Source organism: Clinocottus analis, unplaced genomic scaffold (genome assembly GCF_023055335.1).
Source record: "Clinocottus analis isolate CAN_PGR_092001 unplaced genomic scaffold, fCliAna1.0.p SCAF_4, whole genome shotgun sequence".
NCBI lineage: Eukaryota > Metazoa > Chordata > Actinopteri > Perciformes > Cottidae > Clinocottus > Clinocottus analis.
This window is the reverse complement of record NW_027176153.1, coordinates 21,902,743-21,926,185: the sequence shown is the minus strand read 5'-3', so window position 1 is coordinate 21,926,185 and position 23,443 is coordinate 21,902,743. Positions and strand designations below refer to the sequence as shown.

Below are 23,443 nucleotides of genomic sequence, written 5' to 3'. Positions count from 1 at the left end.
TTGAAAACATTGGATAATGTAAAAGTAATCTAGTAGTTTGACTACCTGCAAAAAAATACAAAATATTTGTATTTGCCATCCACAGTTCTATTGAACACCACTGCCCCCGTGTGACGCAAGTGAGCAAGATCTCTCTAGTCAAACCATTTAAAAGCAAAGTCACCATAAAATGTGTTAGCAACCCATTTTGTCTCCATTATGTTCAACTTGAAAGGGTGCATTAAGAGAAAACGATTAGTGCAGAGAAACAAACTTTTATTTTGACAATGAGTCACATTAAGAAAGGGAATGCATAACAGTTTAATACTCTTCTCCTTCCTCCTCATCGTCTCCTACACTATCAGCTCCAACCTCCTCATAATCCTTCTCCAGAGCGGCCATGTCCTCTCTGGCCTCAGAGAACTCTCCCTCCTCCATACCCTCACCCACATACCAGTGAACAAACGCACGCTTAGCGTACATCAGATCAAACTTGTGGTCAAGTCGAGCCCAGGCCTCTGCAATAGCAGTGGTGTTGCTCAGCATGCACACAGCCCTCTGGACCTTGGCCAGGTCTCCACCAGGAACTACAGTGGGCGGCTGGTAGTTTATGCCAACCTTGAAACCAGTGGGGCACCAGTCCACAAACTGGATGGAGCGCTTGGTTTTGATGGTGGCGATAGCAGCATTCACATCTTTGGGCACCACGTCACCACGGTACAAAAGGCAGCAAGCCATGTATTTACCATGGCGAGGATCACATTTTACCAATTGATTAGCTGGCTCAAAGCAAGCGTTAGTGATTTCTGACACTGTTAACTGCTCATGGTAAGCTTTCTCAGCAGAGATGACGGGGGCATAGGTGGCCAAGGGAAAGTGGATACGGGGATATGGCACCAAGTTGGTCTGGAACTCTGTCAGATCAACATTAAGGGCGCCATCGAAACGAAGGGAAGCAGTGATGGAGGACACAATCTGACTGATCAACCTGTTGAGGTTTGTGTAAGAGGGACGCTCGATATCGAGGTTCCTACGACAGATATCGTAGATGGCCTCGTTATCAACCATGAAGGCACAGTCGGAATGCTCCAGGGTGGTGTGGGTGGTCAGGATGGCGTTGTAGGGCTCCACCACAGCGGTGGATACCTGGGGAGCTGGGTAGATGGAGAACTCCAGCTTGGACTTCTTGCCGTAGTCGACAGACAGACGCTCCATCAGCAGAGAGGTGAAACCAGAGCCGGTGCCACCGCCGAAGCTGTGGAAAACCAGGAAGCCCTGGAGGCCGGTACACTGGTCCGACTGAGGGAAGAAACAGAGATTACATACAAGATACAGTCTCGCTAAATACAAATTAAAGAAATGGATCCCTTCTGATATCATGTTACCCACCAGTTTGCGGATCCTGTCCAGCACGATGTCAATGATCTCTTTGCCGATGGTGTAGTGCCCACGGGCGTAATTGTTGGCAGCATCCTCCTTACCAGTGATCAGCTGCTCAGGGTGGAACAGCTGGCGGTAAGTCCCACTGCGCACCTCATCTGAAGAGACGGTCTCAAATTAGAACTCACGGGTGTGACGTCAGGAAATATTTTTTATTGGAAATCTGTCATCTATATCAATGACTGTTTAGCAATGACACTGGTCATTTTTAATTTGCTTAAATAATGTTCAGCCAGAAGTGATGACACTTACCGATGACAGTGGGCTCCAGGTCCACAAAAACTGCTCTGGGGACGTGCTTTCCGGCTCCAGTCTCACTGAAGAAGGTGTTGAAGGAATCATCTCCTCCTCCAATAGTCTTGTCACTGGGCATCTGTCCGTCCGGCTGGATCCCATGCTCCAGGCAGTAAAGCTCCCAGCAGGCATTGCCAATCTGGACGCCAGCCTGACCAACATGGATGGAGATACACTCACGCTGTGGAGCAGAGAAAGAAGTGTTATAGATCCAATCTCACCATCTTTTTTTTAAATTGCTTTAAAAAGGTAAAATAGAAGTGTTAAAGGAAATACATTTTTGAATTTAAAAAAAGGCACACGTCTGTTGCTAATTTTAACCAATGAATGCCATGCCTCACATGTCAAAGGATTGCTCCAAGAGCTTTCCTGCTTCAACAAAGGCTTTTGTAATGAACCAAATACCAGATTAAAATCACCTGTCACGCAGTCATTGGCCCTCTAAACAGAAAGTAATTTGAAATGCACACACATACATAAAAGAAAGCCTAACTTTTCACAGACTTGAGTACTTCAGGAAATAAAACAATTCCTGACTGTGGTGAACCTTGTCAAACACAGCTGTAGTTAGCCTTAACATCTAAGCTCAAAATATGAAAGACTTCGAGTGAATGGGTTTGTATGAAAAGGCTGTGGGCGCAGTTTCATAAAAGGCCAGGCCTCTTCAAACAGGCGGTGAAAATAGGAGGAATAAGAGGAATGTTTCAGGCTGAAAGCAGGTTGACCCGCACGAACTGGATCAATGTGCAGACATAAAAACCGGAAAAGGGCAGAACTTGAATGTGGGCCGAGCCCTTTCGAGTTACAAAAAGTTGGAGCCACATCACAATTAAAACGACCCATTTACGGCCAGGGTTAGTCTACCGTTCTACACTATCTTTTTGTTTGACTGTAGATAGTTTTGTTACTTATTTAACATTAATAAGGGTGGGCAATCCAGGATGCCACGTGTTGATATAACGCGATTTCGAGAGAGTTTAATTCGGTTAAATTAATTGTAATAAAAATACAAAATATTTCATTACTCACCATGTCTTCGGGAATATGAAGGTAGTCTTTATGAGTTTGGAATTAGACGAGGACAAAGGCGACGTTATCTCTCACAGCAAGGGCGTTATGTGTCCAGTGTGAGAAGTAACTGATATTTCTGTCCCAAGGCGGGGCTATATATACGGCTTTACCCGGTGAAAAAAATGCTAATGAATCCGATTGGTGGAAGGTCACGTGAGCCCGTTTCCTATTGGTTAAATTGAACAGTCATATGAGCAAAGAGCTACGCAGTAAAAATGTCTGAATTGCACCAAGCGTTGTAGCCTCCTCGACTGCAGAGGCCGCAAAGATAATTGGTTAACGTAGAACAGAAACGCCCACTACCGTTATTGTCTCCTTCGTGTCAATCAAATCAGTGACATCACATCGCTTCTACGCATGAATGATTTAACAAATCGTTGGACCTTATATGTAGACGTTGTACCATTATGCGTGAATTTGATGAAACAAGCGGGACAAACTAACCGGACTAATTGCTTGGTGTTATATTTGGATCAGTAATTTGTACCAACTAGCTTAACAAGCTAGCTTCTAGCAAGGATTTAGCATCCATTGATGGTATAAAAGTAATACCGTCCTCGCATAGATGACTATTGATCAACGTCATAACGTATGAATGAAGCTCATCTGGGTTTGTTGTTTGCTTTCATTGTGTGTCTTCCCGGTGAAGTGTGTCGGTTCCATTGATGTAACAATGGGCTTTGTGTAAAACCACAGATGATACAAATGGTAGCATTATCTAGCTGGCGCACCCTGCCTCCCTCCCCCGCCACTGTGTGAGTCTCGATCTGCTCTCCTGCTGTGCTGGGTCTGCCAGATCCGCGAAGTAGTCTCCCGGTGTCATGGAGTGAACGGGCTGTATATGAGCAGCTGCAGTGAAGTTAAAATGGCGAAGCACCAACAACAACCACAGAGAGAGATAAGCACAACGCGAGCGGAGCTATCCGAAATTGAACAGATTATTCGTGTCAGTCAATTCTCACTGTGGAAAACCGGAATATTTCGTAAATTCTCCCAATCGTACTGCACCCTAGATACAGACATGAATCAAAAAGTGAAAATATACGAATGAACGGCTCTGGTGACCTGCATTAAATTTTACTCAAGAGAAGACGCTCTTTATTGGGGAGTTAGAAAAGAAGAAAAAGTAAACGTTCCGTATTTCACGGGCCAATAAAAGTGTTCGTCTTTGCCTCGTTACCATGAGAAGTAGACGTAATCGTCGTCACGTCACCCATTCATTACGGCAGTTTGTGGACTGCCGTAATGAAGCTTCGAGTGTAGCGAGTTTGCCGTCGGCATCTTGGAACACGGCCGTCGCCATCTTGGCTTTGTTGAGTATAATGAACGGAAGTAACCATATTTGGAATGTCAAAGAGTGACGTAAAATTGCCGGTTACGGCTCTGGTTCCAGCACAGCACTGACAATAAGAACGCCTTAAAGCAGGTTATATAAAAAGACTACAAGTATAGCATGTGAAAAAAATAAAGTCACAGTATAACATGTCTAAGAAAAAAAAAATAGACAATAGTATGTCGAAAAAAAATCATTCATGAAGTCATATGACATGTTTTTTTCACGTGTGTAACTACACATTATCAGAGTGCATACTGAAGACTCCCGTATCACCAATGAACGTCTTTTTTGTATCTTTGCACTCTGGCCGTCAGCATTTCAGTTTTACAGAGTAATGGATATTGATTTTGATTAAACCAGTCATCTCTTTTTGATGTCGTGATTACTTACCTAGGTCATATCAGTGTTAAATTGACACGGTGACATAGCAGTTAAAGGTTCCCGACAATAACTTAAAGTAAAAGGTTTGGATTGTAGTTTTATAAGTGATATTGTTTTTAATAGAGAACAGGTTAGCTAGCATGACCATTAGTAGCTTTAATAGACAGGTACTATTAACGGGTATCTATAAAGACCTGATATTGCAGATAAGACAGCAGCATCTTGGGACTTTAAATAACTTGAGTCCAAATTATTTCGCAGTGCAACTGTTCCCATTAAACTGGACAAAACAGTTTGATAATGAACTAGCAATATTGACAATTAAAGATCCATGAAAACAATCTGCACACCATTAAAAAGTCTAACACTTCTGCCCTTTGGAATAAAAGACAGGAAGACAAATGATGTAGTGACAAACTTTATTCCTGAGTTGAAAATGAAGAAAAAACCACTTTGTTTTAATACTCTTCTCCTTCCTCATCCTCATCTCCCACACTATCAGCACCAACCTCCTCATAATCCTTCTCCAGAGCTGCCATGTCCTCTCTGGCCTCAGAGAACTCTCCCTCCTCCATACCCTCACCCACATACCAGTGAACAAACGCACGCTTAGCGTACATCAGATCAAATTTGTGGTCAAGCCGAGCCCAGGCCTCTGCAATAGCAGTGGTGTTGCTCAGCATGCACACAGCCCTCTGGACCTTAGCCAGGTCTCCACCAGGAACTACAGTGGGCGGCTGGTAGTTGATGCCGACCTTGAAACCAGTGGGGCACCAGTCCACAAACTGGATGGAGCGCTTGGTTTTAATGTTGGCAATGGCAGCATTCACATCTTTGGGCACCACGTCACCACGGTACAAAAGGCAGCAAGCCATGTATTTACCATGGCGAGGGTCACATTTCACAAATTGATTAGCTGGCTCAAAGCAGGAGTTAGTGATTTCTGACACTGTTAACTGCTCATGGTAAGCTTTCTCAGCAGAGATGACGGGGGCATAGGTGGCCAGAGGGAAGTGGATACGGGGATATGGCACCAAGTTGGTCTGGAACTCTGTCAGATCAACATTTAGGGCGCCATCAAAGCGAAGGGAAGCAGTGATGGAGGACACAATCTGACTGATCAACCTGTTCAGGTTGCTATAAGAGGGACGCTCAACATCAAGGTTCCTACGGCAGATATCAAAGATGGCCTCATTATCAACCATGAAGGCACAGTCAGAGTGATCCAGAGTGGTGTGGGTGGTCAGGATGGCGTTGTAGGGCTCCACCACAGCGGTGGACACCTGGGGAGCCGGGTAGACGGAGAACTCCAGCTTGGACTTCTTGCCGTAGTCGACAGACAGACGCTCCATCAGCAGAGAGGTGAAACCAGAGCCGGTGCCACCGCCGAAGCTGTGGAAAACCAGGAAGCCCTGTAGGCCGGTGCACTGGTCCGACTAAGGGAAAAGAGGCAGATACAGAGGTTACACATGAGATACAGTCATGCCATTTACTTAAATATCTGAATAAAAATTAAAGAAATGGATCCCTCCTGACATCATGTTACCCACCAGTTTGCGGATCCTGTCCAGCACGATGTCGATGATCTCTTTGCCGATGGTGTAGTGTCCACGAGCGTAATTGTTGGCAGCATCCTCCTTACCAGTGATCAGCTGCTCAGGGTGGAACAGCTGGCGGTAAGTCCCACTGCGCACCTCATCTGAAGAGACAAAAACACACATTGAATCCTAAACGGCTCATAATGTATACTTAAATGACTCAAATGAATGTTCAGTTCATCCAGAAGTGATGACACTTACCGATGACAGTGGGCTCCAGGTCCACAAAAACTGCTCTGGGGACGTGCTTTCCGGCTCCAGTCTCACTGAAGAAGGTGTTGTAGGAATCATCTCCTCCTCCCGTGGACTTTCCACTTGGCATCTGTCCATCCGGCTGGATCCCATGCTCCAGGCAGTAAAGTTCCCAGCAGGCATTGCCAATCTGGACTCCGGCTTGGCCGACATGCACTGAGATACACTCCCGCTGGAGAGAGGACAACAATTTGTAACTTGAAGAAGACTCAAAAAGTTGGAGGCGTGGAAGTAGAAAAAGACCCTTCATAAAAATGCACCAGATACCACAGACACATGATGCTCATGCATTTCACAAATCAGTTAATTAAGACAAATAGCTGATCTATAAAATATTAAGACAGAATAATCGGCTAATTTTAAGAATATGTAATAGGATTGCACCGATTTATTGGCCAGATATCGGTGTCCAGGTGATGAAAGTGGCCGATGTACATTTATTTAATGAATCCGTGAAGACAAATGGCTGATTGGCCATATATTCTTGTTGACCGCTATCGGCCAAACTGCAAACCTGACGATGAAACGGGCCGATGTAACACATATTGCATAATTTAGGGCCCGCGAACTTTGGTCATTTGTGGTCTGTCTGGGTAAACGGCAACTACAAAAAAATATATACACTGGCAGGACAAACTTTAGCATAAAGACACGTGGTGTGCGGCCTATGCACGTGTAGGTTGTTTACATAGATAAAGTCGACCATGGGGAGGGTCTTCTCAGTGAAACATCAGCGACGTTCGATGAAATGTTAAAAAGTTCGGTGGTGAAGACAAGTGAGGGCCCAAAAATACCTTACATTTAAAACTCAATTGATAAAATGAGGACTGTAAGTCTCATTAAATCATAAGAAAACGCCCCATCCTCCAACTCACCATGTTTCCTGAAGATGTGAGTGGAAATAAGAATGAAGAGGCTGATTAACTCTCACAGCTGCGTTTCAATGAGTGCTGCGTGAGACGCTCAAGCAAATGTCAACTCTGCTAGTTAATTTATACTCGACTTCTTGGAAGAAGACAGTGGTTGAATCAGATTGGTCGAAAGTGGCGAGAGCTGCTTTCCTATTGGTTAACAAAAAACCGCTCCCCTAAAGCTGGTTCTGATAGGTCAGCCATGTCAGCTGTTCAGCTTTGGCTTCCATTGATAGGACGAGAGGCTGCCTGCTGTGTAACATACACAACAATTATATTCTTTTTGGGAAATAAGGTATTCAAACTTTGGACCAGAAAGGAGAACTTTTGAAACAGATGATTTGATTAATACTCTTTTGTTTTGCTGTATTTACACAAATAACATTCAAGTTATTCTATGCAATCAAAAGCTTATTTTGCTCGGTCCTCCTAATACAGAATTACAATAAACTTAAGGTAGCTGTTCACCAGCCTGATGGCCTGCGAGTAGAAATAATTCTATTTAATATAGTTTTTCCGATCGTCCGTTTCTTGTGAAAGAAATAAAAAGTTTATTTTTGTCTTTTTTTTTTAACCAACAGTGGTGGAAGAAGTATTCAGCAGTGATGTACTTAAGTATGGAGAACTAAAGCTACCATCATAACAAATGACTCAAGAAAAATAAATACATTCAATAACTATAGGAAGAAAACTGTAAATAAAAGTCTCAATTTACAAATAGATCTGCAGGTAAATTTGAAAATTGAAAAATATACATACAAATATAAACATTTTAATGTATACTTATTTAGCTATCAATTTATTTCCATACTTATGTACAATTTATTTCCATACTTAAGTACAGTTGTAGTATAATACAGTATATACTGTATACAGTATATAATACAGTATATAGTGCTATACTTTGCAATGTATTGTCTTTTTTTGGTTTGCCAGATATTGTACTAATGACATTTATTTTAACTGGAAAAGAAAAACATGCTTTGTGATATCCTGTCAATAGTTTATTATATTTTATATTTAATACATTATTTTTGGCACATGGTGGTTGTATTTGCCATCACATTTTCTTTTTAGTGATGAGTATGACAACCTAATTTATTGAATAAAAACATTTTTTTTTAAAAATAGCCCAATAAAATAGCACTTTTTTTCTTACTTTGTAACTGCAGTGCATCGAAATGCTGGAACAAAACCAGATTATGTCTCTCCTTTTCAAGAAAACTAAGGAATATGTGTTCATTTTGGATATTTTTGAGTTGCAGGTGCACCTGTTAATCAAATTATCTGTTTCAAAAGTTCTCCTTTCTGGTCCAAAGTTTGAATACCTAATTTTCCAAAAAGAATATGATTGTTGTGTATGTTACACAGCAGGCAGCCTCTCGTCCTATCAAGGGAAGCCAAAGCTGAACAGCTGACATGGCTGACCTATCAGAACCAGCTTTAGGGGAGCGGTTTTTTATTAACCAATAGGAAAGCAACTCTCGCCACTTTCGACCAATCTGATTCAACCAGTGTCTTCATCCATGACGTCGAGTATAAATTAACTAGCAGAGTTGACATCTGCTTGAGCGTCTCACGCAGCACTCATTGAAACGCAGCTGTGAGAGTTAATCAGCCTCTTCATTCTTATTTCCACTCACATCTTCAGGAAACATGGTGAGTTGGACGATGGGGCGTTTTCCTTTGATTTAATGAGGCTTACAGTCCTCGTTTTAGCAATTGAGTTTTACATTTAAGGTATTTTCTGGGCTCAAACTAATCTTCATCGATGAACTTTTTAACATTTCATCGAACGTCGCTGATGTTTCACTGAGAAGACCCTCCCCATGGTCGACTTTATCTATGTAAACAACCTACACGTGCATAGGCCGCACACCATATGTCTTTATGCCAAAGTTTGTCCTGCCAGTGTATTTTTTTTTTTGTCGTTGCTGTTTCCCGAGACAGACCACAAATGACCAAGACCAAAGTTTGCGGGCCCTAAATTGTGCAATATGTGGCCATTCAGCTATTTGTCTTCACGGATTTATTAAATAAATGTACATCGGCCACTTTCATCACCTGGACACCGATATCTAGCCAATAAATCGGTGCAACCCTATTTTATATTAACATATTCTCCAAATTAGATGATTATTCTGTCTTAATCATATTTTATAGATCAGCTATTTGTCTTAATTAACTGATTTGTGAAATAAATGTGCATCATATGTCCGTGGTATCTGGTGCATTTTTATGAAGGGTCTTTTTCTACCTCCATGCCTCCAACTTTTTGAGTCATCTTCAAGTTACGAATTGTTGTCCTCTCTCCAGCGGGAGTGTATCTCAGTGCATGTCGGCCAAGCCGGAGTCCAGATTGGCAATGCCTGCTGGGAACTTTACTGCCTGGAGCATGGGATCCAGCCGGATGGACAGATGCCCAGTGGAAAGTCCACCGGAGGAGGAGATGATTCCTACAACACCTTCTTTAGTGAGACTGGAGCCGGAAAGCACGTCCCCAGAGCAATTTTTGTGGACCTGGAGCCCACTGTCATCGGTAAGTGTCATCACTTCTGGATGAACTGAACATTCATTTAAGTATACATTATGAGCCATATAGGATTCAATGTGTTTTTGTCTCTTCAGATGAGGTGCGAACTGGGACTTACCGCCAGCTGTTCCACCCTGAGCAAATGATCACTGGTAAGGAGGATGCTGCCAACAATTACGCCCGTGGACACTACACCATCGGCAAAGAGATCATCGACATCGTGCTGGACAGGATCCGCAAACTGGTGGGTAACATGATATCAGGAGGGATCCATTTCTTTAATTTTTATTCAGATATTTAAGTAAATGACATGACTGTATCTCATGTGTAACCTCTGTATCTCCCTCTCTTCCCTCAGTCGGACCAGTGCACCGGCCTTCAGGGCTTCCTGGTTTTCCACAGCTTCGGCGGTGGCACCGGCTCTGGTTTCACCTCTCTGCTGATGGAGCGTCTGTCTGTCGACTACGGCAAGAAGTCCAAGCTGGAGTTCTCAGTCTACCCGGCTCCCCAGGTGTCCACCGCTGTGGTGGAGCCCTACAACGCCATCCTGACCACCCACACCACCCTGGAGCACTCTGACTGTGCCTTCATGGTTGATAACGAAGCCATCTTTGATATCTGCCGTAGGAACCTTGATGTTGAGCGTCCGTCTTACACAAACCTCAACAGGTTGATCAGTCAGATTGTGTCCTCCATCACTGCTTCCCTTCGTTTCGATGGCGCCCTTAATGTTGATCTGACAGAGTTCCAGACCAACTTGGTGCCATATCCCCGTATCCACTTCCCTCTGGCCACCTATGCCCCCGTCATCTCTGCCGAGAAAGCTTACCATGAGCAGTTAACAGTGTCAGAAATCACTAACGCCTGCTTTGAGCCAGCTAATCAATTTGTGAAATGTGACCCTCGCCATGGTAAATACATGGCTTGCTGCCTTTTGTACCGTGGTGACGTGGTGCCCAAAGATGTGAATGCTGCCATTGCCAACATTAAAACCAAGCGCTCCATCCAGTTTGTGGACTGGTGCCCCACTGGTTTCAAGGTCGGCATCAACTACCAGCCGCCCACTGTAGTTCCTGGTGGAGACCTGGCCAAGGTCCAGAGGGCCTTATGCATGTTGAGCAACACCACTGCTATTGCAGAGGCCTGGGCTCGGCTTGACCACAAGTTTGATCTGATGTACGCTAAGCGTGCGTTTGTTCACTGGTATGTGGGTGAGGGTATGGAGGAGGGAGAGTTCTCTGAGGCCAGAGAGGACATGGCAGCTCTGGAGAAGGATTATGAGGAGGTTGGTGCTGATAGTGTGGGAGATGAGGATGAGGAAGGAGAAGAGTATTAAAACAGTGTTGTTGTTTTTTTCTTCATTATCAACTCAGGAATAAAGTTTGTTACTTCATCATTTGTTTTCCTGTCTTTTTATTCCAAAGGGCAGAAGTGTTGTTGGACTTTTTAATGGAGTGCAGATTGTTTTCATGGATCTTTAATTGTCAATATTGCTAGTTCATTATCAAACCGTTTTGTCCAGTTTAATGGGAACAGTTGCACTGCGAAATAATTTGGACTCAAGTTATTTAAAGTCCCAAGATGCTGCTGTCTTATCTGCAATATCAGGTCTTTATAGATACCCGTTATTAGTACCTTTCTATTAAAGATACTAATGATCATGCTATCTAACCTGTTCTGTTAAACAATATCACTTCTTGAAACTACAATCCAAACCTTTTACTTTAAGTTATTGTTGGGAACTTTTAACTGCTATGTCACCGTGTCAATTTAACACTGATATGACCTTGGTAAGTAATCACCACATCAAAAAGAGATGACTGGTTCAATCAAAATCCATATCCATTACTCTGTAAAACTGAAATGCTGACGGCCAGAGTGCAAGGGACTCAGAGACAGACACAGTGATTACACATGACACAGTAATCACACACTTGCAACACACTCTGTCTACCGTGGGGACCGCAAAGAAGTCTCGGAAAAAAAGACTAGATTATTAATTCACAGAAAACCTAAATTAAAAGACGTTTCAAAGGACAAAATTAAGATAACAGTCAATTCGGAATGTATAAAGAAACGGTTCAGCACTCCTCTGAAGAAAACTAATTCTTACGTTATTTTTGTAATTAAGTTTCGTTTGTTTAAGGGAAAAAAAATGCATTTTAAAATCATGAGTTACGCTACAGTTCTGACTCTGATGCTACTGTCTGTTCTATACTCCGGAGCACAAGGTGGCGGTAATGCACCAAAAATATGGATGCCAACTGCCGTTAAACTTAAGGAAGAAGAAGAAAAAACCTCCGCATCAAACACTGCAGCACTCAGGCGCACACACTGCTCCCCGTCTTGTCTCATTACATTGCATAATATCGACGAGCCGTCATGGTAAGTAACATTTTAAATCAACATTTCACGTTTTATTTCGAGGTGTACTTTTATAGAGTTTTATAGAGTCGAACAGAACGGGAGTAATATTTCGGATGTCATCCCTTTTTCCTCTTTATTATAGTGAATCGCTGCTATTTGGTAAATATGGCTGCTAATAAACGCTTAATGAAAACCTAATGTATTCCTGCTCTGCAAGCCGACGTCTTGTCCTCTCACCACATATATCGTTTAAATCATCTTAATTTTATTTGTATTAATTTGTTTGTAATCCTGATTTAAAGACACCTTCATATGAATACGTTGTAGTGCACCTTGTTCTAAAGAGAATGTTATTTTCATCCCAATGATTTATCAAAACCACAAGCCTTTTTAAATATGGCATATCGGTATATTTAAAATATAATACACCTCTGTTCATTTTTCACTGTTAAGCTATGTGAAAGTATGGTGAGCTTTCTATTCCCATTGGAGGATGCAATGTGGCTTTTGAAAGAGACAGCCCACTGCAACATGTCTGACCTAGGGAATCATTTGTTCACAGTGATTCTGCATGAAATAGACATGATATGTGGCAACAGAGAGCAGCCGAAAATACATATGTTCCTGTAAAATAAATGATGGACTGAACCTTAGACTGACATGCCATCAAAGAATATAAGAATAGTAAAGTTCTTTCACGCAGGGTAAGAAGAACAATTTGAAACGATGTGCACTGCCATGTTAGAGTTCATTTAAAGACTATTTGAGAAAAACAAATGCATACGTGTTCAACTCTTCTATTTTACCTGTAGAAGCAGTTGTTGTGAAAATATCCTTTAAAAAAAGGTGGTGAGATTGATCTATAATACAAATCTTCTTTCTCTGCTCCACAGCGTGAGTGTATCTCCGTTCATGTTGGTCAGGCTGGCGTCCAGATTGGCAATGCCTGCTGGGAGCTTTACTGCCTGGAGCATGGGATCCAGCCGGACGGGCAGATGCCCAGTGACAAGACTGTCGGAGGAGGAGATGATTCCTTCAACACCTTCTTCAGTGAGACTGGAGCCGGAAAGCACGTCCCCAGAGCAGTTTTTGTGGACCTGGAGCCCACTGTCATCGGTAAACAGTCATTAATATAGATGACATATCTCAATAGCAATTATTTCATGTAGTCAAACCCTTAAGTTCTAATTTGAAACTGTCTCTTCAGATGAGGTGCGTACTGGGACTTACCGCCAGCTGTTCCACCCTGAGCAGCTGATCACTGGTAAGGAGGATGCTGCCAACAATTACGCCCGTGGACACTACACCATCGGCAAAGAGATCATCGACATCGTGCTGGACAGGATCCGCAAACTGGTGGGTAACATGATGTCAGAAGGGATCCATTTCTTTAATTTGTATTCAGATATTTAAGTAAATGACATGACTGTATCTCATGTGTAACCTCTGTATCTGCCTCTCTTCCCTCAGTCGGACCAGTGCACCGGCCTTCAGGGCTTCCTGGTTTTCCACAGCTTCGGCGGTGGCACCGGCTCTGGTTTCACCTCTCTGCTGATGGAGCGTCTGTCTGTCGACTACGGCAAGAAGTCTAAGCTGGAGTTCTCAGTCTACCCGGCTCCCCAGGTGTCCACCGCTGTGGTGGAGCCCTACAACTCCATCTTGACCACCCACACCACTCTGGATCACTCTGACTGTGCCTTCATGGTCGACAACGAGGCCATCTTCGATATCTGTCGTACGAACCTCGATATCGACCGTCCCTCCTACAGCAACCTCAACAGGTTGATCAGTCAGATTGTGTCCTCCATCACTGCTTCCCTTCGTTTCGATGGCGCCCTTAATGTTGATCTGACAGAGTTCCAGACCAACTTGGTGCCATATCCCCGTATCCACTTCCCTCTGGCCACCTATGCCCCCGTCATCTCTGCGGAGAAAGCCTGTCATGAGCAGTTAACAGTGTCAGAAATTACTAACGCCTGCTTTGAGCCAGCTAATCAATTTGTGAAATGTGACCCTCGCCATGGTAAATACATGGCGTGCTGCCTGCTTTTCCGTGGCGACGTGGTGCCCAAAGATGTAAACGCTGCCATTGCCACCATCAAAACCAAGCGCTCCATCCAGTTTGTGGACTGGTGCCCCACTGGTTTCAAGGTCGGCATAAACTACCAGCCGCCCACTGTAGTTCCTGGTGGAGACCTGGCTAAGGTCCAGAGGGCTGTGTGCATGCTGAGCAACACCACTGCTATTGCAGAGGCCTGGGCTCGACTTGACCACAAGTTTGATCTGATGTACGCTAAGCGTGCGTTTGTTCACTGGTATGTGGGTGAGGGTATGGAGGAGGGAGAGTTCTCTGAGGCCAGAGAGGACATGGCAGCTCTGGAGAAGGATTATGAGGAAGTTGGAGTCGACTCTATTGAGGGAGAGGGAGAGGAAGAGGGAGAGGAATATTAAAAGGAGTAAAAAGGCAGTTAAACAGGAAAATATTGATTTAATTAGTCCTTAAATGCATTTAAAAATTAACATTTGTTGCTTACCAGTTTGGCTCCTCAGAATAAAACTCCTGAAAATATCAATTTGGATTTCAATTTAATCTGAGAACATAAGGTTCTTACGTTGGAGTTCACTTATGGATGAGGAAGAGGAGACATGAAGCACTATTTGAACAGGAAATGATCGTTTCAAATTAAAGGCATTTCAAAATAAATGTTTGTCAATGAAATCTAAGTTTGTCTTTTCAGACCAAGTGATCCAAGAAAATCAGTTTGGCTCTGTTCTAAATAAATATCCTGTAACATGAAGTTGTCTCTGTTTCTTTTTTGGTTTAAAAATCAAAAACAACTGATAATGAAATATCTTTGACAAATTGCTGAATATAAAGTACCCAGTGTCCAAATTCTTGTTCTGGTTTGAAGTTCAAGTTATTGTCAGCATATTTGAAATGGGACTTCCCTCTACAAATATACAGTGATTTTCTTTGAATCAGAATCTTTGTTTAAAAATAAAATGAGACTAGTAGTTCATATACCTACAATTTTAACTCGTGCCCAAATGTGTGATTCAGTGTATTTTCAAGTGTTTGAAATCATATGGGAAATAAAATACACTTAATGTCCCAAAAGTCATCATATTAATTATGCAGAAAAACTCAATTTAGAATACATTATGTAGGCTATTATTATTTGATTGAATGAGTGATGCGTTAATATGTTCACGTTGCAACAGATCCTTGTTAATTGTTCGCTGTATAAATAAGCCTCCAATATTGAAGCACTTGATGAAAAGAAGTCTGGTTGGATTGGAAAGTACAATACGTTAAAATAATACCAACGTCTCCAAGCGTATAATGAAAAATGTAAAGCGTTGTTCTGTGAGTATACACAATAACACACACAATAACATTGATGGATTTAAGAGCATTCAAGACAACCTTTCCTGTCGATACTTAACCCAGACAAATGCAGCCATCCACCAGAGTTCACAATGCAGAAAATAAATATCAGAGTCATCAATGTAATCTATTTTTGCAGAATATTCCAGGTGTCTGAAGCAGGAAACATTACGTTATTTCCCATCACAGACAGACTGTACATTTGTTCCAGAATATTGTAAACCGCTAATGTGGCCGCTAGACTCTCCAGCCGCCTTAAACAATTCATTAAGCCGTCTACAAAATCCCCACGTCTCGGTTTCAGCATCTTTTGTTCTGGATGAGAAACAGTTACTGCGGCAGAAGGAGGAGGGTTTCGTGTTATTGCTGACGCACTTCACCTGTTCTCCACAAGGGGCAGCGCGAGTACATGAGCGAGGTGCATCTGCAGATCTGCATCAAACGCCGCACCCCTCAGACACCAAGACACCTCAGACACTGCTCTCCGACTTGTCTCATTACATTGCATAATATCGACGAGCCGTCATGGTAAGTAACATTTTAAATCAACATTTCACGTTTTATTTCGAGGTGTACTTTCACGGTGGAGTTTTATAGAGTCGAACAGAACGGGTGTGATATTTCCGACGTCACCCTTTGTCCTCTTCATCATAGTCAATCGCGGCTGCAAATAGCTTTTTGGTAAATATGGCTGATCATTTTTTTAAAAATGGTGAATTGTATGCTTATTAGAAATGTAGCCTAATGTATTCCTGCTCTGCAAGCCGACGCCTAATCCTCTCACCACATATCTCATTTAAATCAGCTTAATTATTTTCTCAATAATTTAATTAGTTGGTAATCCTGATTTAAAGACGCCTTCATATTAATATATTGTAGTGCACCTTGTTCTAAATATGTTTTTTTTTGTTCATCCCACTGACTTATCAAAACCGCAAGCCTTTTTAAATATGACGTGTATATATATTTAATATATAATACGCCTCTGTTCATTTTTCACTGGTAAGAAATGTGAAAAAAAAATAATGTGAGCCTTCTATTCCCATTGGAGGATAAAATGTGGCTTTTTAAAGAGACAGCCCACTGCAACATGTCTGACCTAGATAATCATTTCCCCAGTGATTCTGCATGAATAGACATGATGTGTGGCAGCAGAGAGCGCCCAAAAATACATATGGTCCTGTAAAATAAATGGACTAAACCTTAGACTGACATGCCATCACAGGATATAAGAATAGTAAAATTCTTTCACGCAGGGTCAAAAGAACAACTTGATATGCACAGCCATTTTAGAGTTCGTCACAACCCGGCTCGCAGGTTGTAACAAAAGAGCCCCTGTATTTCCCAGTATTTTTACCGAGTACCTTGACATCACTTCCAGGCAGTGACACATGGCCAGGAGACACAAAACCTGAGAAAACCCGACTCTTCCAGCCTGCAATAAACTCAAGGTTCTACCTGCTCACAGGAAGGAAACCCACCGGGAGAAACAACATGGCTGACAGTTTGGACCGGAACAGCCAATGCGGCCGGTCTAACATTTCTACTGCTGAACCCATGGTTGGAACTTGTCTTAACACGGCATTCAGCCTTCCAATGTCTCCTGCCCTTACAGTAACGACATTAGTCACTAGCCTCAACCAGCGACTAACCACCTGCGGTCCTTTCTAGTCTACCCTGCCGAATACCAACTCCTTCCTCGTTTATACCGTTTCCCTATGGGTCAAAAAATGGCCGCCGTTTCCTCAGTACACAGCATCGTCCTGAGGCCTGCCCTCAAGGTCCGCAGGGTGCGTCAGCACATACTCGTCTGCCAGAACGGCAGCCTCGGCCGCTGCTCTGACTTTACGCTCCCTTAGATATGAAGCGATGTGACGCGGAACAGTATCTTCAAACTGCTCCAGAACTATCAAATCATACAAAGCATCAAACAAATGAACCCTTAGTGAAGTAAACCAACGACAGAAGTGAGTAGTGCCAGACTTCCTGACGATGCTCCAAAACCGCACCTTTTTAATAGAATCCAAACAGTGACACCTAGAGTACGGGAGGAGGAGGGTCGTCACAAGTCCATTTACAGTCTATTTAATGAAAACAAATGTATATGTGTTTAACTCTTCTATTTTACCTGTTGAAGCGATTGTTGGGAAAATAAAAAAGGTGGTGAGATTGATCTATCATACTTCTTTCTCTGCTCCACAGCGTGAGTGCATCTCCATCCATGTTGGTCAGGCTGGCGTCCAGATTGGCAATGCCTGCTGGGAGCTTTACTGCCTGGAGCATGGGATCCAGCCGGACGGACAGATGCCCAGTGACAAGACCGTTGGAGGAGGAGATGATTCCTTCAACACCTTCTTCAGTGAGACTGGAGCCGGAAAGCACGTCCCCAGAGCAGTTTTTGTGGACCTGGAGCCCACTGTCATCGGTAAGTGTCATCACTTCTGGATGAACTGAACATTCATTTGATTCATTTAAGTATACATTATGAGCCGTTTAGGATTCAATGTGTGTTTTTGTCTCTTCAGATGAGGTGCGCAGTGGGACTTACCGCCAGCTGTTCCACCCTGAGCAGCTGATCACTGGTAAGGAGGATGCTGCCAACAATTACGCTCGTGGACACTACACCATCGGCAAAGAGATCATCGACATCGTGCTGGACAGGATCCGCAAACTGGTGGGTAACATGATGTCAGGAGGGATCCATTTCTTTAATTTTTATTCAGATATTTAAGTAAATGACATGACTGTATCTCATGTGTAACCTCTGTATCTGCCTCTCTTCCCTCAGTCGGACCAGTGCACCGGCCTTCAGGGCTTCCTGGTTTTCCACAGCTTCGGCGGTGGCACCGGCTCCGGTTTCACCTCTCTGCTGATGGAGCGTCTGTCTGTCGACTACGGCAAGAAGTCCAAGCTGGAGTTCTCCATCTACCCGGCTCCCCAGGTGTCCACCGCTGTGGTGGAGCCCTACAACGCCATCCTGACCACCCACACCACCCTGGAGCACTCTGACTGTGCCTTCATGGTCGATAACGAGGCCATCTACGATATCTGCCGTAGGAACCTCGATATTGAGCGTCCCTCTTACACAAACCTGAACAGGTTGATCAGTCAGATTGTGTCCTCCATCACTGCTTCCCTTCGTTTCGATGGCGCCCTTAATGTTGATCTGACAGAGTTCCAGACCAACTTGGTGCCATATCCCCGTATCCACTTCCCTCTGGCCACCTATGCCCCCGTCATCTCTGCTGAGAAAGCTTACCATGAGCAGTTAACAGTGTCAGAAATCACTAACTCCTGCTTCGAGCCAGCTAATCAATTGGTAAAATGTGACCCTCGCCATGGTAAATACATGGCTTGCTGCCTTTTGTACCGTGGTGATGTGGTGCCCAAAGATGTGAATGCTGCTATCGCCACCATCAAAACCAAGCGCTCCATCCAGTTTGTGGACTGGTGCCCCACTGGTTTCAAGGTCGGCATCAACTACCAGCCGCCCACTGTAGTTCCTGGTGGAGACCTGGCCAAGGTCCAGAGGGCTGTGTGCATGCTGAGCAACACCACTGCTATTGCAGAGGCCTGGGCTCGACTTGACCACAAGTTTGATCTGATGTACGCTAAGCGTGCGTTTGTTCACTGGTATGTGGGTGAGGGTATGGAGGAGGGAGAGTTCTCTGAGGCCAGAGAGGACATGGCAGCTCTGGAGAAGGATTATGAGGAGGTTGGAGTCGACTCTGTTGAGGGAGAGGGAGAGGAAGAGGGAGAGGAATATTAAAAGGGACAAAAAGGCAGTTAAACAGGAAAACACTGATTTAATTAGTCCTTAAATACATTTAAATATGAACATCTGTTGCTTACCAGTTTGGCTCCTCAGAATAAAACTCCTGAAAATATCAATTCGGATTTCAATTTAATGTGATAGGAAAGCTCAGAGAGGACGTAAGGTTAGAAGTTCACTCACGGGTAAGGAAGAGTAGACATGAAGCACTCCAAGCATTCCAAAATAAATGTTTGTCAATGAAATCTAAGTTTGTCTTTCCAGACCAAGTGATCCAAGAATATCAGTTTGGCTCTGTTCTAAATAAATATCCTGTAACATGAAGTTGTCTGTGTTTCTTTTTTGGTTCAAAAATGAAAAACATTTAATCAGAAGTTTAGTTGATCTGATCAGATAAAGAAATACATTTGACAAATTGATGAATATAAAGTACCCAGTGTTCACATTATTGGTATGGTTTGAAGTTCAAGTTATTGTCAGCCTATTTGAAATGGGACTTCCCTTTACAAATTTATAGTGATGTTTTTCAAGCAGGATCTTCGTTTGGAAATAAAATGAGACTAGTAGTTGATACCTACAATTTTAACTTGTGCACAATTTTGTGATTCATTGTTTCACCTATGAAAGCTTTATATATGAACCTTTTTACTTCCAAAGTCAATCCACATTAGTATAAATAAAATCCATAGAAGGATGTGTGAATGTTCTTGCGACAAAGCTCTTTATTTATTCTTCTTCCAGTGAATAATGTGTAATATGTGGGAACTAAAAGATACAAGCAGTAGCTTCTTTAAGTGTCCAGTCAACAACATCAGTTATTGTTAATTCATAAGTACACCTGCCACTCAAAAATGCTCTATAATGAACCTCTTAGATGAACATCTCAGTATACGCCTGCATCCATCATTTACAAAGACAGAAGATTTACTCTTCATGAGTAAAAGTCTGATGTATCTTTGTTCAACCTGAAGTTTTTCTGTGGCTTCTTCTTTCATTTTTGAGTTGCAGGTGCACCTGTTCATTAATTCACAGAAAACTTAAGTTATAAGATGTTTGTGGCATCTTCATCTGACATTTAAAGAAAATGCTACTGTTGAAAGAATGAAACCCAGATTATGAATACCTGGTTTAGCTTTGTAGCAATAACATTCACGAATTTTAATAATATTGACTTCTGAACTTCTAAAAAGGCTGATATATAGCTGAAGTTTATTAGAGTAAATGCTTAATTACATAATTCAGTCAACCAAAATATAGAATGAAAGAGACAACACAGACAACTTGATGTTACATATAATTTATTTATAACATATTCAAAATGGCATATTTTGTATAACTTCATCTGAAAAGTCAAATTTATATTTGATAGATAAACATTTCTTTTGGAATGTATTTAAGGATGAATTGTTTCCTGTTTAAGTGCCTTTTTACTCCTTTCAATATTCCTCTCCCTCTTCCTCTCCCTCTCCCTCAATAGAGTCGACTCCAACTTCCTCATAATCCTTCTCCAGAGCTGCCATGTCCTCTCTGGCCTCAGAGAACTCTCCCTCCTCCATACCCTCACCCACATACCAGTGAACAAACGCACGCTTAGCGTACATCAGATCAAACTTGTGGTCAAGTCGAGCCCAGGCCTCTGCAATAGCAGTGGTGTTGCTCAGCATGCACACAGCCCTCTGGACCTTGGCCAGGTCTCCACCAGGAACTACAGTGGGCGGCTGGTAGTTGATGCCGACCTTGAAACCAGTGGGGCACCAGTCCACAAACTGGATGGAGCGCTTGGTTTTGATCGCGGCAATGGCAGCGTTTACATCTTTGGGCACCACATCGCCACGGAAAAGCAGGCAGCACGCCATGTATTTACCATGGCGAGGATCACATTTCACCATCTGATTGGCTGGCTCGAAGCAGGAGTTAGTGATTTCTGACACTGAGAGCTGCTCATGGTAAGCTTTCTCAGCAGAGATGACGGGGGCATAGGTGGCCAGAGGGAAGTGGATACGGGGATATGGCACCAAGTTGGTCTGGAACTCTGTCAGATCAACATTAAGGGCGCCATCGAAACGAAGGGAAGCAGTGATGGAGGACACAATCTGACTGATCAACCTGTTGAGGTTGCTGTAAGAGGGACGCTCAATATCGAGGTTCCTACGACAGATATCGTAGATGGCCTCGTTATCGACCATGAAGGCACAGTCAGAGTGCTCCAGGGTGGTGTGGGTGGTCAGGATGGCGTTGTAGGGCTCCACCACAGCGGTGGACACCTGGGGAGCTGGGTAGATGGAGAACTCCAGCTTGGACTTCTTGCCGTAGTCGACAGACAGACGCTCCATCAGCAGAGAGGTGAAACCAGAGCCGGTGCCACCGCCGAAGCTGTGGAAAACCAGGAAGCCCTGAAGGCCGGTGCACTGGTCCGACTGAGGGAAGAGAGGCAGATACAGAGGTTACACATGAGATACGTCATATATGTCATTTATTTAAATATCTGAAATAAAAATTTATAATAGATCCCACTTCTGACATCATGTTACCCACCAGTTTGCGGATCCTGTCCAGCACGATGTCGATGATCTCTTTGCCGATGGTGTAGTGTCCACGGGCGTAATTGTTGGCAGCATCCTCCTTACCAGTGATCAGCTGCTCAGGGTGGAACAGCTGACGGTAAGTCCCAGTACGCACCTCATCTGAAGAGACAAAAATACTGAATCAGGTGATGTTTACAGTTTGCGATATTTCACTTTTAATTTGCCTAAATGAATGTTCATCCAGAAGTGATGACACTTACCGATGACAGTGGGCTCCAGGTCCACAAAAACTGCTCTGGGGACGTGCTTTCCAGCTCCAGTCTCACTGAAGAAGGTGTTGTAGGAATCGTCTCCTCCTCCAATGGTCTTGTCACTGGGCATCTGTCCGTCCGGCTGGATCCCATGCTCCAGGCAGTAAAGCTCCCAGCAGGCATTGCCAATCTGGACGCCAGCCTGACCAACATGGATGGAGATGCACTCACGCTGTGGAAAGAAAAAACACCAGAGGTTATTCACCTCTAAGCATCATTGACATACAACACTGGCAGAAACAAACAAAACTGTATTCTAAAATAGTTTATTCATATAGATAGAAATTTGCAAATACATATTTATATGTATTAGTATTTTTTACAGAGGTAGCTAAACCGTTACACTTACATTCTCAGAGAAAGTTATGTCTCGGGTAAAATATAAAAACCATTAACAAAACAATTAGCAGATAAACCAGCTGTCAGGAGAACCACTCATCACCATGTCTTCGAGTGCCTCGCGCCATGCAGACTGTGACTGTGCACTTCATCCATTGTGCCTCCAGACAGGCTTTCTCTGTGTGGAGACGAAGCATCTTCCCTGTCGGCAACGTTACAGTGAAATAACGCCAACCTCGAGAGAACAAAACACCGCAGAGAGCCTGCGATTTGGCCGTCATTATTTATTCAGTCCACTTTGCCAGCTGACTACAAACCTCCTTTGTTCCCTCCTGAGCCATAGTTCCGCCTCAACATCCCCTCACATCAAGTCTTATACTATACATTTAATGATTAATTTAACACATTTAGTTCAAGACAGTTACTTTACACCTTGTCTGATATCTCAAGCTTATTCCCATTTTGTTATAAATGTCAACGTCCCGCCCTCCTCCTCCCCCTCGCGTCACTAAAACCGACCTCAAATTTTGTCTATTTACATAAAATGGGAAAGATTTTTACCATTTTGTTCCGTTGTAGTGGAGGGCTGAAGCTCCTGATAAATCTTACAGTTCGACAGTTATGGGGTCGATGTAAGAAATAATGGCGTGCATGGGGATGGACAGCGGTATATATGCAAGTGCAGCGCCGGTGCCGGTGTCTCCTGCGTCGCCATTGGTCGATCCCCCTGTCAGTCTGGCGCGTCGAAGCGATCCGCGGCTTCCTATTGGACGAGCGGCTCTCTCACGACACGGACCACCTCCTAGACCACACCCAAAATCTCTACATCATCCATTGTGCGGCACCGATGGCTTCTCTGAAGAAAACAAGTATGGCTTATTTTCATCATGCTGGTACCACACAGGCCCAGTGTGACTAATACTAAACAGTTTGTTTGTATGTCTAT

The 23,443-nt window shown here is 43.3% G+C and overlaps 5 protein-coding genes and 1 pseudogene across 6 annotated transcripts; 3 read left to right on the top strand and 3 right to left on the bottom strand.

Annotated features, from left to right (window-relative positions):
- Window positions 1-238: 238 nt before the first annotated feature.
- On the bottom strand, window positions 239-2,932 carry LOC137800891 (tubulin alpha chain-like). Of its 2 annotated transcripts, XM_068598258.1 has the most exons (4): window positions 2,743-2,889; window positions 1,672-1,894; window positions 1,369-1,517; window positions 239-1,278 (listed from the first exon to the last, which is right to left on the bottom strand). In XM_068598258.1, exons 1-4 carry the CDS (start codon window positions 2,743-2,745, stop codon window positions 301-303), a joined length of 1,353 nt encoding a protein of 450 aa, XP_068454359.1. In that variant the 5' UTR covers window positions 2,746-2,889; the 3' UTR covers window positions 239-300. The 2 variants fall into 2 exon arrangements, with proteins under 2 accessions (XP_068454359.1, XP_068454358.1); XM_068598257.1 differs by having other exon boundaries at window positions 239-1,517; window positions 2,743-2,932.
- A 1,971-nt stretch (window positions 2,933-4,903) lies between these two features.
- Window positions 4,904-7,364, bottom strand: LOC137800136 (tubulin alpha chain-like). The gene is made up of 4 exons (XM_068597175.1): window positions 7,227-7,364; window positions 6,301-6,523; window positions 6,052-6,200; window positions 4,904-5,937 (listed from the first exon to the last, which is right to left on the bottom strand). The coding sequence occupies exons 1-4, from the start codon at window positions 7,227-7,229 to the stop codon at window positions 4,960-4,962; spliced, it is 1,353 nt and encodes a 450-aa protein (XP_068453276.1). The 5' UTR covers window positions 7,230-7,364; the 3' UTR covers window positions 4,904-4,959.
- Window positions 7,365-8,839: 1,475 nt separating this feature from the next.
- On the top strand, window positions 8,840-11,131 carry LOC137800171 (tubulin alpha chain-like). Its single transcript, XM_068597219.1, has 4 exons — window positions 8,840-8,921; window positions 9,579-9,801; window positions 9,891-10,039; window positions 10,154-11,131. The coding sequence occupies exons 1-4, from the start codon at window positions 8,919-8,921 to the stop codon at window positions 11,129-11,131; spliced, it is 1,353 nt and encodes a 450-aa protein (XP_068453320.1). The 5' UTR covers window positions 8,840-8,918.
- Window positions 11,132-12,098: 967 nt separating this feature from the next.
- On the top strand, window positions 12,099-14,960 carry LOC137800112 (tubulin alpha chain-like). The gene is made up of 4 exons (XM_068597140.1): window positions 12,099-12,180; window positions 13,056-13,278; window positions 13,370-13,518; window positions 13,633-14,960. The coding sequence occupies exons 1-4, from the start codon at window positions 12,178-12,180 to the stop codon at window positions 14,611-14,613; spliced, it is 1,356 nt and encodes a 451-aa protein (XP_068453241.1). The 5' UTR covers window positions 12,099-12,177; the 3' UTR covers window positions 14,614-14,960.
- Window positions 14,961-15,955: 995 nt separating this feature from the next.
- LOC137800005 (tubulin alpha chain-like) lies at window positions 15,956-19,646 on the top strand. Its single transcript, XM_068596973.1, has 4 exons — window positions 15,956-16,078; window positions 17,753-17,975; window positions 18,076-18,224; window positions 18,339-19,646. The coding sequence occupies exons 1-4, from the start codon at window positions 16,076-16,078 to the stop codon at window positions 19,317-19,319; spliced, it is 1,356 nt and encodes a 451-aa protein (XP_068453074.1). The 5' UTR covers window positions 15,956-16,075; the 3' UTR covers window positions 19,320-19,646.
- A 971-nt stretch (window positions 19,647-20,617) lies between these two features.
- Window positions 20,618-23,212, bottom strand: LOC137800460 (tubulin alpha chain-like; annotated as a pseudogene).
- Window positions 23,213-23,443: the final 231 nt, after the last annotated feature.